At 35.9% G+C, this 12,089-nt stretch overlaps 1 protein-coding gene across 1 annotated transcript; it reads left to right on the top strand.

Annotated features, from left to right (window-relative positions):
• Positions 1-1,333: 1,333 nt before the first annotated feature.
• On the top strand, positions 1,334-11,471 carry LOC103152822 (microtubule-associated protein RP/EB family member 3). The gene is made up of 8 exons (XM_016664786.1): positions 1,334-1,440; positions 6,483-6,552; positions 6,636-6,760; positions 6,838-6,983; positions 7,131-7,290; positions 8,677-8,813; positions 8,956-9,102; positions 10,187-11,471. Exons 3-8 carry the CDS (start codon positions 6,640-6,642, stop codon positions 10,247-10,249), a joined length of 774 nt encoding a protein of 257 aa, XP_016520272.1. The 5' UTR covers positions 1,334-1,440; positions 6,483-6,552; positions 6,636-6,639; the 3' UTR covers positions 10,250-11,471.
• The last annotated feature ends 618 nt before the right edge of the window (positions 11,472-12,089 follow it).

The following is a 12,089-nucleotide window of genomic DNA, read 5'->3' as shown; positions in this document are numbered from 1 at the left end:
TAATGTATAACAATTTAAAAAATTCTTACTACAAGTGAAATAATTTGCCATTATTTTACTAATAATAAGGAATTATTGACTTAAAAGAAGCTCATATTTCTTGCTGTAAAGTTAAGTTAGTTTACTACAATATTTTCATGAAACTAGACCAGAAATACTTGGTAATATTTTGTGTGTTTTTTTCAGTGTTGTTTATGCATTTCACTATAAATGAGGCTGCAGATGTGATATAGACAGAAAGATTATAATAAAATCACGTATTATAGCAGGAAGATTGAGCTGCACAGACTGAAATCTGAAGAAAACCCTCCGGATGACGTCTCATTCCTGCCTACCAGTGTTATATATTTATGCATAGTCACATTTTCATGTGTGGGTACTCTATACCGTTAAAAAAAGATTGTTTTTATTTTGTGAAAAGATTAAACGTGCCAATGGGAATCACCTGTCCCACTCTGTTAATGACGCATGGAGAGAACCACGTGAACAGACACAGGTTCATTAAAAAAAAAACTGGTGCTTTTTCTAGGATTGTTTACAACTGTGATCATATTGTTGGACATTTTGTGTTTTTCTGCTGAGGGCACTGTGATTCAGTGGTTGTGTTAGTGGAGTTGTGTTGGAAAATGAACCTGTTAAGTCTGTAAGTGGCTGCTTGTTTCTTACCACAAGAATAAAAGTAACTGAATAAAAAAAAATCGAACAAATGTTGATCTTTTTTTTTATTTCAGTTTTTACAATTAAGCTCAAGTTTGAAATAGCTAGTCAGTATTTTATAGAGGTTTAATAATAACAAATATAATGGAAAAATAATTTCCAGAGCTTTTCATCACAATCTAATATTCCTGATAGTTTTGTATTTTTTTTCTGTGCATAGAAACTAAATAAAATCCCTGCAGATTTTTGCAGACAGTAGTACTTCCTGTTGTTGGGGTACCTTTTCCTACCAGAGTTTTTCCTTCCACTCAACTTTCTTAGGATACCCTTTGACTCAGCAGTCCTCCCAAAAGGTGTATCTTGTGTTTTGCCCATTGACTGCTGTAGAAAGGAACCTGCAACTCTGCAAGGTTACAAAAAAAATGCATAATATCCCCACAGGGATGTTTTGGATGTATGAACAATCCTTAATCTTTGTAATTTATAGTTAAGCATTACTTTATTTTTCCGAAAAATAAATTTTTATGCTACCCAAACTTTACTTTAATTTTAGAAAACGCATATCTGTGTAACTGAATTATAAGAACACCGTATATTAGCACTTCCATTGTATCTCTATTGGATTTTTCCAACACTCCAGTTTCACTGGAACTGCGGCACCAAGCTGCTACTGCGCGGCGCATGCGCAGTGCCAGCAGCTTAGGTGGGAGCAGTCGGATAGCAACGGAAAGCCCAGCAACAGAAACAACGGCACGGCGGAGAAAGGGCACAGCTCTCACCTCAGTGAGTAATATCTGCTTATCTTAACTCAGAGCCCGAACACTCTGAAAGCAAAGCTGCGGTCTTTTGGTAAAAAAAATATATATTGAATTCCACATTTAAAAACCGTCCCGTCCCGCAGGAGACAGGCATTCTTTCATTGGAGTGATGCGTGTGTGTATTATTGAAAAGGCCTCCAGAGGGGTGTGTGCTTTGGATGGGGGAAAAAGTCTTGTTTTCAGTCGCACCCCGTACGGACTAGTTGTTCACAGACAGCGCCGTAATGAAATTAAACCGACCCAAATAAATTGAAATGGACTGTTGGTACTCTTTAGCTCAGTTAGCTTATTCGCCTCCGTTAACGGTGCAGTTAGCCGGGAGCTAGCTTGCCTGTCTGTGTATTTAACGGTTGTAACGTCATCCGTTAAAGAGAGTCCGACTGAGCCGTTAAACCGAGCCGGACCGGGTTCGGAGTTCAGCCCAATTCTACCGGGTTTACATTTGTATTAATATCACTTTTTACAATCTGTGAAAACCGATTTTAAAAGCTGCTAACAACGACCATAGCTCAACAATAGACACTTGTCAAAGGGATAATTGATATGAAATAAACATTTAAAAAATCCACAAACAATATTTAAAGAGAAATAATTTATTGTGTTAGTAAAAATGAAGGAATTGTTCGCAGACAGGATATAATTTAAGAAGACATTGAATTCAATGTGTTTAAACGAGTTTATAAACTATGTGTATTCCAACGATTTATAGAACAAAAAATAATTTAAATATATAAAAAAGATGGAGAGGAGCAGTTTAGACTGGGATGATGATGGAAATGTTTTTTTAAAACAGAAAATCTAAAATCTTTTGTTATTTAAATAAAACCAAATTTATTGATGAGTTTCTTAGTTTTTATTTGATTGACAGAAGAAATAAAGTTCTGCTTTTATCTTGTTTTTTCTTAAATGAAGAATGGTGTGTAAAATAAATAAAGTATATGTACAAGGAAGGACTCAAATAAGTTTATCCTTCTGCCTTCCTCTTCTTCAAACAAATAGTTATGTAAATAGTATCAAGGTATTTGAATATACAAGTGAAACAACAACTTCTTTGTGCCTTTGATTTTGAATTAGATTAATAAACTTATACAGTATTCCAGTTTTATGTTTCTTTTATTCACTGTTAAATTCAATCTTAGTCTTGTATTGAGCAGGATTATTTTGGGATGTTATTCAGTCAGTAACATCTTTTTTATTAAATTTCTTTCCAGTATTTAGTCATTTATTTCATGTTTTCATTCTATTAATACATAAATAGACAGTTTAAAGCATTTTAAAGTAAGCGTTTGTAACTAAAGTGAATGATTATAGGCTTTTATGTATCACTGTGCAAATGTTTTAAACCACCCTCATTTCATTACGGTTTTGCTATAGTTTTATTATTCTAATTTTTCATTTTATTATAGTTTTATTCAGTCTGAATCGGCACTGAGTATTATTGTTTTGGGTGTTTTCTGCTCAGTATTTGGTTTTTCTTTTTCCTTCCAAGTTTTCCTGGACATTTAGTTGTTTTTTTGTGTTTTCAGGCTAATAACTGATCAAAATAGTTAAAGTTTTCAAACATTTCTGTGGTTTTAGACTCTATAAAGTACAAGGTGAAGATTTCAAGCTGCTGCTAACAGCCAGGCGTTAAAGTAGTCATTTAAAATGATAATTTATTTTTCTCCAAACTTTAATAAAGTCTTTTAATGTTTTGGACTTGCTTTTTTCACCTGTTGCTTCTGATCGTATTATTGTTAACAGATGAACAGCATTTAAAACAATGTCACTTATGATTACGTAAAAGAAAAGTAAAACTCTAATCCAGAATGTGTCAGATTAACCACTTTTGCACCTAAAAGCTAAAATTGTCTCTCTATATTCAGTTTTTTTAGTTTAATGTATTTTTTAGCTAAATAAATGGTAATAAATTGTCCTCTTAGCGAAGTGGCGAAGCGTCTGACCTGGTTGTTTGAAAGTTGTCGGCTGTGTTGACAAAACACGGTTTCCTTCCTTGAATTTGGAAGTTTCCTTTTCATGCCTGGGTGATTGAAAGGTCAGAGGTCACTTGATATTCTTCTAAATATGATCAGCGACCTCTGGATAATGCAGTGAAGGAAAATATTTTACCAATTAACATACATTTAAGTTAACTGCTGTCTTATAATTTGGATCAAATTGGACTGTAGTTTTTTTTTTCCTGTAAAGAAGTTTAAATTAAATCTTAAATTAATTTCTCATTGAGAATAATAACGTCTGAATTGACTAGTTTGTTTTGGTTTTTGTATTTCTGAATAAATTTGACCATTGTTGGTTTGTTTAGCTGATAAAATGACAAACTTTTCTGCTCTTTTCTGTAAAAATGTTTTAAAGTTGGTATCTTTGTGGTTGTGATAAGAGCTAATATAATTACATCTGGAGATTATTTCCTAAATCCTAGAATAATCTGAGTCCTTGCTCTATTTGTTGTAGTGCCTGTTAAATCATTAACAGTAAATCTGTTTATATTGTTAATTCAAATGTATTGATCATCTTTAGATCAGATCACGGATTAATAAGGAAAATCACTAAACAATTCTTTAAAGCACTTTCTGTCTATGTGTGCTTAAACATTTTTTTATCAGATTATGCGGCAAGCCCTAGTCAGATTATTCACAAATATGATTAACAAGGTTTTATTTTTCTTATTAAAAAAACTTCAACCGATAAAGGATGATTTAATAAAGTTTACATATAGGAAATCTGACAAAACAAAAGAGCAAACTGGGTTTCCGACTAATTTGTATTTAATTTCCTTCATTTTATTTTAAAACATTGTGTATTAGTTACATTTCCAAACCTTTAAATAAGTGCCTTGTTTAGTCAAAACTCAGATTTTTGTATAAAGAAAGTAGTTATTTTTAAACAGAGACGTTCATGCGGCCTCTGCTGATAATAAATTAAAAATAAATACTTTGATGTTTCTGAATGTCTTTTATTTGACCTGAATGCTATTTTAGTTGCAATGAGACTTCTTTATTTATGTTGACGAGACGTTCACCAGTTCTCCTGTCCAAGGACGACTTCTGACTGGTCTCTGTTGATTATAAATGCGGCTGTCAAACTGGTCAAACTGGCAGCGGTGGCCATACTGACACCATTAGCTTGACGCCGCCACCTGTGAAGTGCCGCAGTCAGGAAGCGATTGTTCAGCTTCCTGTGTGCTGCTGGTGTTGGACCGGCCCCAAGGAAACGCTCCGGTTTTGTTGGACTGATTCTTTCTGCTGCTGCTGCTGGAGACGCCAAGCAGAGCGCGTTAAATACTGGGCTAAAGGGATTAACGCAGGCTCAGATTAGAGCAAACCAGTTTATCTGCAACAAGCTGCAGGTTCAGAGCAGGAAGTGGTCAGACCTGCTGGTTTTTATTCACTGCAAAAACAAAATCTTCTTTTTATAGCTCAAAGCTTAGTCAACTTGAAATAAGACAAAATTAACCTACAAGTAAATTTTCAACAAAATATAGGAGCTTGTTTTAAATAAATAATTCCTTAATACGGCCCAACTAGGGACAAGTGCTGCGAATTAGCTGTTGCTATTGCACCATGATGCAAACATGGGATGATGTTTTATTCAGTTTGTCTGTGTCGATGTGTGTCTGTCCCTATCAAATAAACTTTATTATAATATTGTTGTAAAATGATTAGTTTCACTGCAGATTATTTAACCTATAACAGATTTTCCCATGTTATTAGTGGAATAATCTGCCAGTGTTTTTCATCAATATTAAGAAATTAAAAAGGAAAGAACTGAAAAATTACTTGTAAGTTAATTTTGTTTCATTTCAATTTACTAAAATATTTGCACTATACAACATGGTAAGATTTTGTGTTTTATAGATGTATTTCTGCATGACTTTGTCTATTTATGCAAATCAGGTTTTGTGTTTAATTTTATGTTTCCATTTTTTTCTTGAAGTATTTCAGACGGTTTAAAGTTAATAGGGTGATAATCAGTTGATAATCTGTGTGCCTTTGGATCCCCATTATAAAGACTGTTTTTGTTACATTTCCATTTCAATTTCACATCTAATTTTAGTTCTTTTTTTCCGTTCCCTCAGACTGAATGTCCTTCACCACTTCTGCTGGATGAAGATTTAGTTAATGTGCTACAAATCTACATATTTGCACACATGGGGTTAAAAAAGCACAAATCTTAATTTTAAAAAGCAATTAAATAGCCAACACTTTAGTTTAAAGAGTTAAAATTTTACAGATTTGATGAATATTTATTATGTTTGCTAATAGGATTTGTAAAAAACATATTAGAAAGAGTTTATTAATGGATTATATTTCTATTACAACAATTTATTTACAAATGACTAAGAGTGGTCCCAATTAATTTACTATTTGCAGAAACTGGATGAAAAAAAATCTATAAAACAGTGTCATGTCTGCAGTCGCTCATATATAAGGACAGGACCAGAAAATTAATGCGTATCTTAATTAAACTGAAGAATAAATAATGATTTTCATAAAAATACATTTAAAATTTATGTTGATAAATAATATTTCCATGGTAATATTTAAAAACAGATTTTTAGAGCAGATAGAGCACAAAATAAAAGAAGTTCATTTAATTTTAGATGATTCTGAGCAACATTACATTTGAGTCTGATATTTAAAAAACCCTATTTGTTTGAATTTGTTTGGACATTTAAATGTGCTGTCAAGGGAAAATGTGGGCTATTTTTATACTATATTTGTATAAAAAGTTTCATCAGATCATTCATTTACAACAAACACTCTGAGTTAAAATCCAGGCCTTATCAGATGCACATAAAAATGTTTTAAAATAATTACAAAGCTATTTTCTTTAAAATTACAATAACTGCAATACATCTGTACCGCCACATGGTGGCAGTACTGTATCAAACAGTCGTAGAGCAACACATTATGAGCTCTCTTCTTCTGATTAAAAACACGTTTTTACCTTCAGTGATTAATTAAATTACTTGTAATAAACATGATTTATTTTTGTTTTTGTCTTCAGATCTTTTCTCTTAGGTGGTCAAACCCCGTCTGGTGGTCAATCATTAAACACCAACGTAAACTAAGCCCAGGTGAGCGTCTTTAAGGAACAGCCTTTCTTGTAGCTTCACGCTGATCCTTTAGTTGCTGCATGTGTTGATAATCTGTGGCGCAGGAGGATGGCGGTGAATGTCTACTCCACTTCCATGAATGTGGACAACCTGAGCCGCCATGACATGCTGGCCTGGGTCAACGACTCCCTGCAGCTCACCTACACAAAGATCGAGCAGCTCTGTTCAGGTTCGCAGCCACGTTTCATAAGCATTAATCAGATCAAACAGATTTTATTCCATTAACGCCTCCTCCTCCTGCTGCAGGCGGCGCTTACTGCCAGTTCATGGACATGCTGTTTCCGGGCTGCATATTGTTGAAAAAGGTCAAGTTCAACGCCAAGCTGGAGCACGAGTACATTCACAACTTTAAGGTTTTACAGGCTGCGTTCAAGAGGATGAATGTGGACAAGGTGAGACTCGACGAGCGCTGCTTACTGCCTTTAACCGTCTGAAGCCAAACGCCGCAGATTTTACCTTCCTGCCCCTGAGATTAAGGTCTGGAATATATTTTCTTCAGTATTCCTAATCTTCCTCTCCTCTCCTGCTGCGGTTCTCAGATCATTCCTGTGGAGAGGTTGGTGAAGGGGAAGTTTCAGGACAACTTTGAGTTCCTCCAGTGGTTCAAGAGGTTTTTCGACGCCAACTACGACGGGAAAGAGTACGACCCGCTACTGATGAGGCAGGGCCAGGAGGGAACGCCGCCACCGCCTAACCCAGGTACACAGGACACCAGTGTGTGTGTGTGTGTGTGTGTCTGGTTCAGAGCTTCATGTCATAAATCGTCACCTCACCGCATCCCCTCTGTAACCAGGGGAACCCATCCATCCCAAACCTAAGCGACGCCCTCGCTCAGGTAACAGCCTCATCCAGCATCAGCTCGGCGTTTGGGTTGTTGATCCGATAGTTCTGGTTTGCTGTGTGTGAGCAGCCTTGGTGTGTTTTGGTGTGTCTTTGGTGTGCTGTCATATTGCCAAAGAAGTGGGAAAATCAACACAAGCTGTGGTTTGTGGGTTTATATAGTGTAGAGTGTGTAAATATATATGAACATTTTGCATTTAAGATAAAAAAAAGTTTTCCTTAAAAATTGTTCAACCAGAATTTGTCAAGTGGCATTTTTAGCCTCACCTGGTTCAAATTCTGCAAACAAATCTCCTATTAAACAGCTTTTGTTATCAAATTGTTAATCAGTAATAATCAACAGATCAGCCCTTCACTCTATTTATGTCAAGTTAAGCAGAAAGAGACAAACTTTCCACACGTTGATGTTAACAGAAGCAGCGTTCAGCTTCTATGCACCACAAATCTGGAACAAACTTCCAGAAAACTGCAAAACAGCCGAAACACTGAGTTCCTTTAAATCCAGACTAAAACACACCTGCTAAGAGATGCTTTTTAAATTTCATAAATGAAACATTAATAAACATTTTGATGTGTAACGACGGCACTTGACTGAAATGTAACGCTTCAGTTGTTGACTCTGTTCTACATCTTTGTGTTTTTATGATGTAAATCACTTTGAACTGCCTTGTGGCTGAAATGTGCCATAGACATAAATGTGATTGATTGATTGATTGATTGATTGATTGATTGATAGATTGGAAAATATTTATTCTGCTGCAGATGGTCATTTTTTTATTTAAGAAAGGAATCGAATAAGTTGTGTATTTGCATCTCTGGATGTTTTTTTTTATATTGTACAAAAAGGCTAAAATAAGAAATCTGCAGAATGTGTCTTTTTAAAATCTAGTTAATCTATTAATTGTCAGAATAATTGTTAGCTAATTTAAAACTACAATTATTATTATTAGCTGCAACTAGAAAGAAAGTTTGTGTTTGAATATTGAGGGACTCTGGGGTGTTTGTTCAAAAACAGCTTTTATTGCCCTCATTTGATTCATCCGATTAGGAAAACTGAGGGCAGTTTCCATTTCTTTGAAGGGATCTGGTTTGCCTTAAGTTTTATCTTCAAAATGAAGTTAATCAAAATGTCAGAGTTAAGCCTTTCTGTTCGTTTACCAAACATCAAAAGCAGCAACTGTAAGGAAAATATGAGCCATAAAAACGTCCCAAACGGCTCCAGAACTATAAATATTTCTGTTTCAGGCCCCATGAGAACGTCTCCCACAGCGCCGAAGACTGTCCCCGTCCCCCAGAGACAGATCAACCCACCAGCCGCCCGCAGAAACAACCCAGTGACCCGCAATGGGGGAGACGCAGAACTCATAGAGCTAAACCAGCAGGTACCGCGGTTCTGTCCAGTCCAAACTCTGTCTACCTGCATGGGGAGTCTCAGGTTAACTGTTCCAGGGACGTAGCTGCCCAGTATGTTGAACTGGTTGTGTCTGAGTGTCCCAGTTTGTGTTGTTCGGTGTCTGGCTGCAGATAATGGACATGAAGCTGACCATCGACGGGCTGGAGAAGGAGAGAGACTTCTACTTCGGCAAACTGAGAGATATTGAGCTCATCTGTCAGGAAAACGACAACAACCCAGTTCTCGGCAAAATCATCGACATCCTGTACGCTACAGAGGTAAACAAAGGCCGCCATGCTCAAACGCCGACACGCTTACAGAGAAAACACCCTAACAACCACAAAGAGGACATCAAAACAATCCAGAGAGTTTCGTTTCACTGCATCTGAAAAACTCACTGGCTTTGAAATCTACTGCAAATGTTGAGCGGAGTTTATTAGTAACGAGTTACATTTACTTTTTTACAAAGTGTCGCTACTTTTACTTGAGTAAAATATCCACTGAATGAAGAACAAACATGTTTTAACCAAAAATTCACCAAATTCGAACCTACAGATTTTATTAAGTTTCACACTGAAAGAAAATGATTTGGAAAACAGTTTCTTTTGCCTCATTTTGTTTTATTGCAATTATGTTATTTAGAGGAATTATTTTCAATTTGCTCTTTAAAATACCAAAAGTTTCACTTACATTTTATTTTGACAAATCTAACGAGTTTGAGATATTAAATGATTCATGTTTTGATCGGTTACTCGGTACTTGAGTAAACTTTTCAGGAAATACTTTTTTAATCTTACAAGTAACAGTTTCACTGACAGGTTATCATTTGAAATACTTCAAGAACAAAGATTGGAAACATAAAATTATCCCTTTAAATACAAAACCTGATTAGCATAAACAGTTAAAGTAATGCAGAAATAAATCTATATAAAACAGCACTGCAAAAACTCAAAATCTTATCAAGTACTTTGGATTGCTTCTAGTGCAAATATCTTGAAATAATAGAAAATGAATTTAAAAGTAACTTTTCAGGAGCTTGTTTTAAATTGCTTAATATTGATGAAAAGTATTGGCAAATTATTTCACATTTAACATAAATTCAGTTGTGTTTTTGAGTTAAAAATGTTTAAAGTTGACAGGAAATTTGAAAATATCACTTGATAATCATATTTTGGAAGATCAACACTTAAACACCAACTATATAGTCTTAAAAAAATGCAAACATTTTAAAAAGATTTAAATAAATAAACAATGGTTAGCATGGTGGGGGCACAAGTGAAGCCTGGTGGCCCGCCAGGCTTATAATACACTGGGGGAAACCCTGAACACAGACATAAAAACTGAGTCAAACTGTCTCTGCAGGAAGGATTCGCGCCTCCAGAAGACGAAGAAATCGATGAAGGACGAGATCAGCAGGAGTTCTGAAATCTTCCCCTTTTTTTCCCGCCTCCATCACCTGTCATACTTTAATCAGACCATCAAGTCTTTTTTTGCCTGGTTTTATCCCCATAAGTTCATTCTTAAACTCTCTGACTTCCTCCATCTCATTCACGGCTTCACATGTCCATGACGACTTTGTTGGACCGGCTTGCTTCCCCCAGACTTTGACTTGCAAAGGACGCTCACCCAGATGCGTCTGGACCGGCCCGGCTCGGCTCGACTGACTAGCTCTAACCTGCTTCCAGAGGGCAGCCGCCCGGCACGGTGAGTCACGTTCAGAGTCACAACGGGATTTTAAAGCTGGCCGCGCTTTCCAGGAGACAAGCCGCTTCCTTTGCACCGAGAGTTCATACATGAAACACTACCAAGTTTTACTAGCAATGTGATTGTTTTCTTTTCGAGCTGAGATTATCGAAAAAAGGCCTGCAAAATGGAAATATTTTGATTACATGATGACAAGTGAAAGATTAGACATATCAGACTCTGAACAGCACACATGTACATGCTTCAAGCGACTCATCGCCCTGAGGGAAAACATCGGGTTCATCATGAAACTGCTCTGACGGCTCGTTAGGTGACCACCGCATGGTGTATTTATGTTTCTATTTATTTATCTTTGTTAATCTGCTCTGTACAGTTTCTGAAAAAACAAACAATGGTTTGGATTTGGGGAGATTGAAGGTCTTGCACTAAATGTAGCGAAACAAGCCGAGCGAAATGATCCAAAATGCCAACATGCAGTGACTGGCTGCTGCCAGGAAGACACAGGAAGATGCAATTTTATATTTTGTAGATTTGTTCTAAAGGAGTATGTTTTTTTTCTTCTTTTTTTAATTTGCATTGAATTCCTCAGTGGCCAAGTCAAAGGCGTCTTTTTATTTATCAAACAAATATCAGGCTATAAATCTATGAATGAACAAACACTGCAGACCAACACTACTAAATACTAATGTTTGACTGTGTTTATTTAGTTAAACATGTTAGCTGCTACCATTATTCCTCTGTTGCCGCATTTGAGTTTTCACATGTTGCAAAGCGTCGAAACGCCAACATGGCTGCCGAGGACAGCAGAGGTTTGGTTTGTTGTGATGAATAACCAGGTTGAGCAGCCGGAGAGGAGAGCCTCTCACCACGGCGGCCGGGTGACCAACCTGCATCATTTGGATTTACTGCTGGAATGAAATAAAGCTCTGAGGTTACAAGAAAATGAAAAGTGTTTGCTGCTCTGTTTATTGACCAGATTATCTGATAAATGACATCTGTCAGATTTTACTGCACAACTTAAATATACTAATATTCCTATTATTAGGTTGCAAAAAACTTGATTCTGTTTGGTTTAAAGCTTCTTGAACTGATGGTTATATTTATTGTTTTGCAAATTTAATAAGATCGGGAATGGTGCGAAACCAGAATGTTTCAGTGTTTTCAAAAAGACCCTAAATAGTAAAATGTAATTTACTACTATTGTAATAACTGATAAATATTGGAACGATACACACTTGCAACAAGTGATTGCAATGATTTTTAACCAGAATTCAGGCCTTCAATCATTAGAACAGGGATGTCCAAAGTGTGGCCTGTGGGCCATTTGTGGCCCTCTGGATGATTTTGTTTGGCCCCTTGGTTCACAATACAAGAATGGAGTGAATTCACAATTAATTCAGTATTTTTACAAATAAAATCTTCTTACTTTTATTTATTTAGCTACAAGGCAAATTATTTGTCTTTTATTAAATGTGTTTCTGCTTCTATTTATTACACTTTACGCTGCTCAGACTTTGTTGCCAAACGTAACAACAAAAAAAAAGGATAACAAACTCCAATA

The sequence above is a fragment of the Poecilia formosa genome, unplaced genomic scaffold, assembly GCF_000485575.1.
Source record: "Poecilia formosa unplaced genomic scaffold, Poecilia_formosa-5.1.2 Scaffold1, whole genome shotgun sequence".
Classification (NCBI taxonomy): domain Eukaryota; kingdom Metazoa; phylum Chordata; class Actinopteri; order Cyprinodontiformes; family Poeciliidae; genus Poecilia; species Poecilia formosa.
The sequence above is the reverse complement of the archived record's forward strand: the minus strand, read 5'-3'. Positions and strand labels throughout refer to the sequence as shown.

Bases quoted from the DNA above. Each gene is read 5' to 3' on its own strand.
- LOC103152822 (XM_016664786.1), top strand. From the start codon at position 6,640: ATGGCGGTGAATGTCTACTCCACTTCCATGAATGTGGACAACCTGAGC. The intron at 7,291-8,676 runs GTACACAGGACA...TTTCTGTTTCAG, and splicing joins GCCGCCACCGCCTAACCCAG to GCCCCATGAGAACGTCTCCC. The intron at 8,814-8,955 runs GTACCGCGGTTC...GTCTGGCTGCAG, and splicing joins TCATAGAGCTAAACCAGCAG to ATAATGGACATGAAGCTGAC.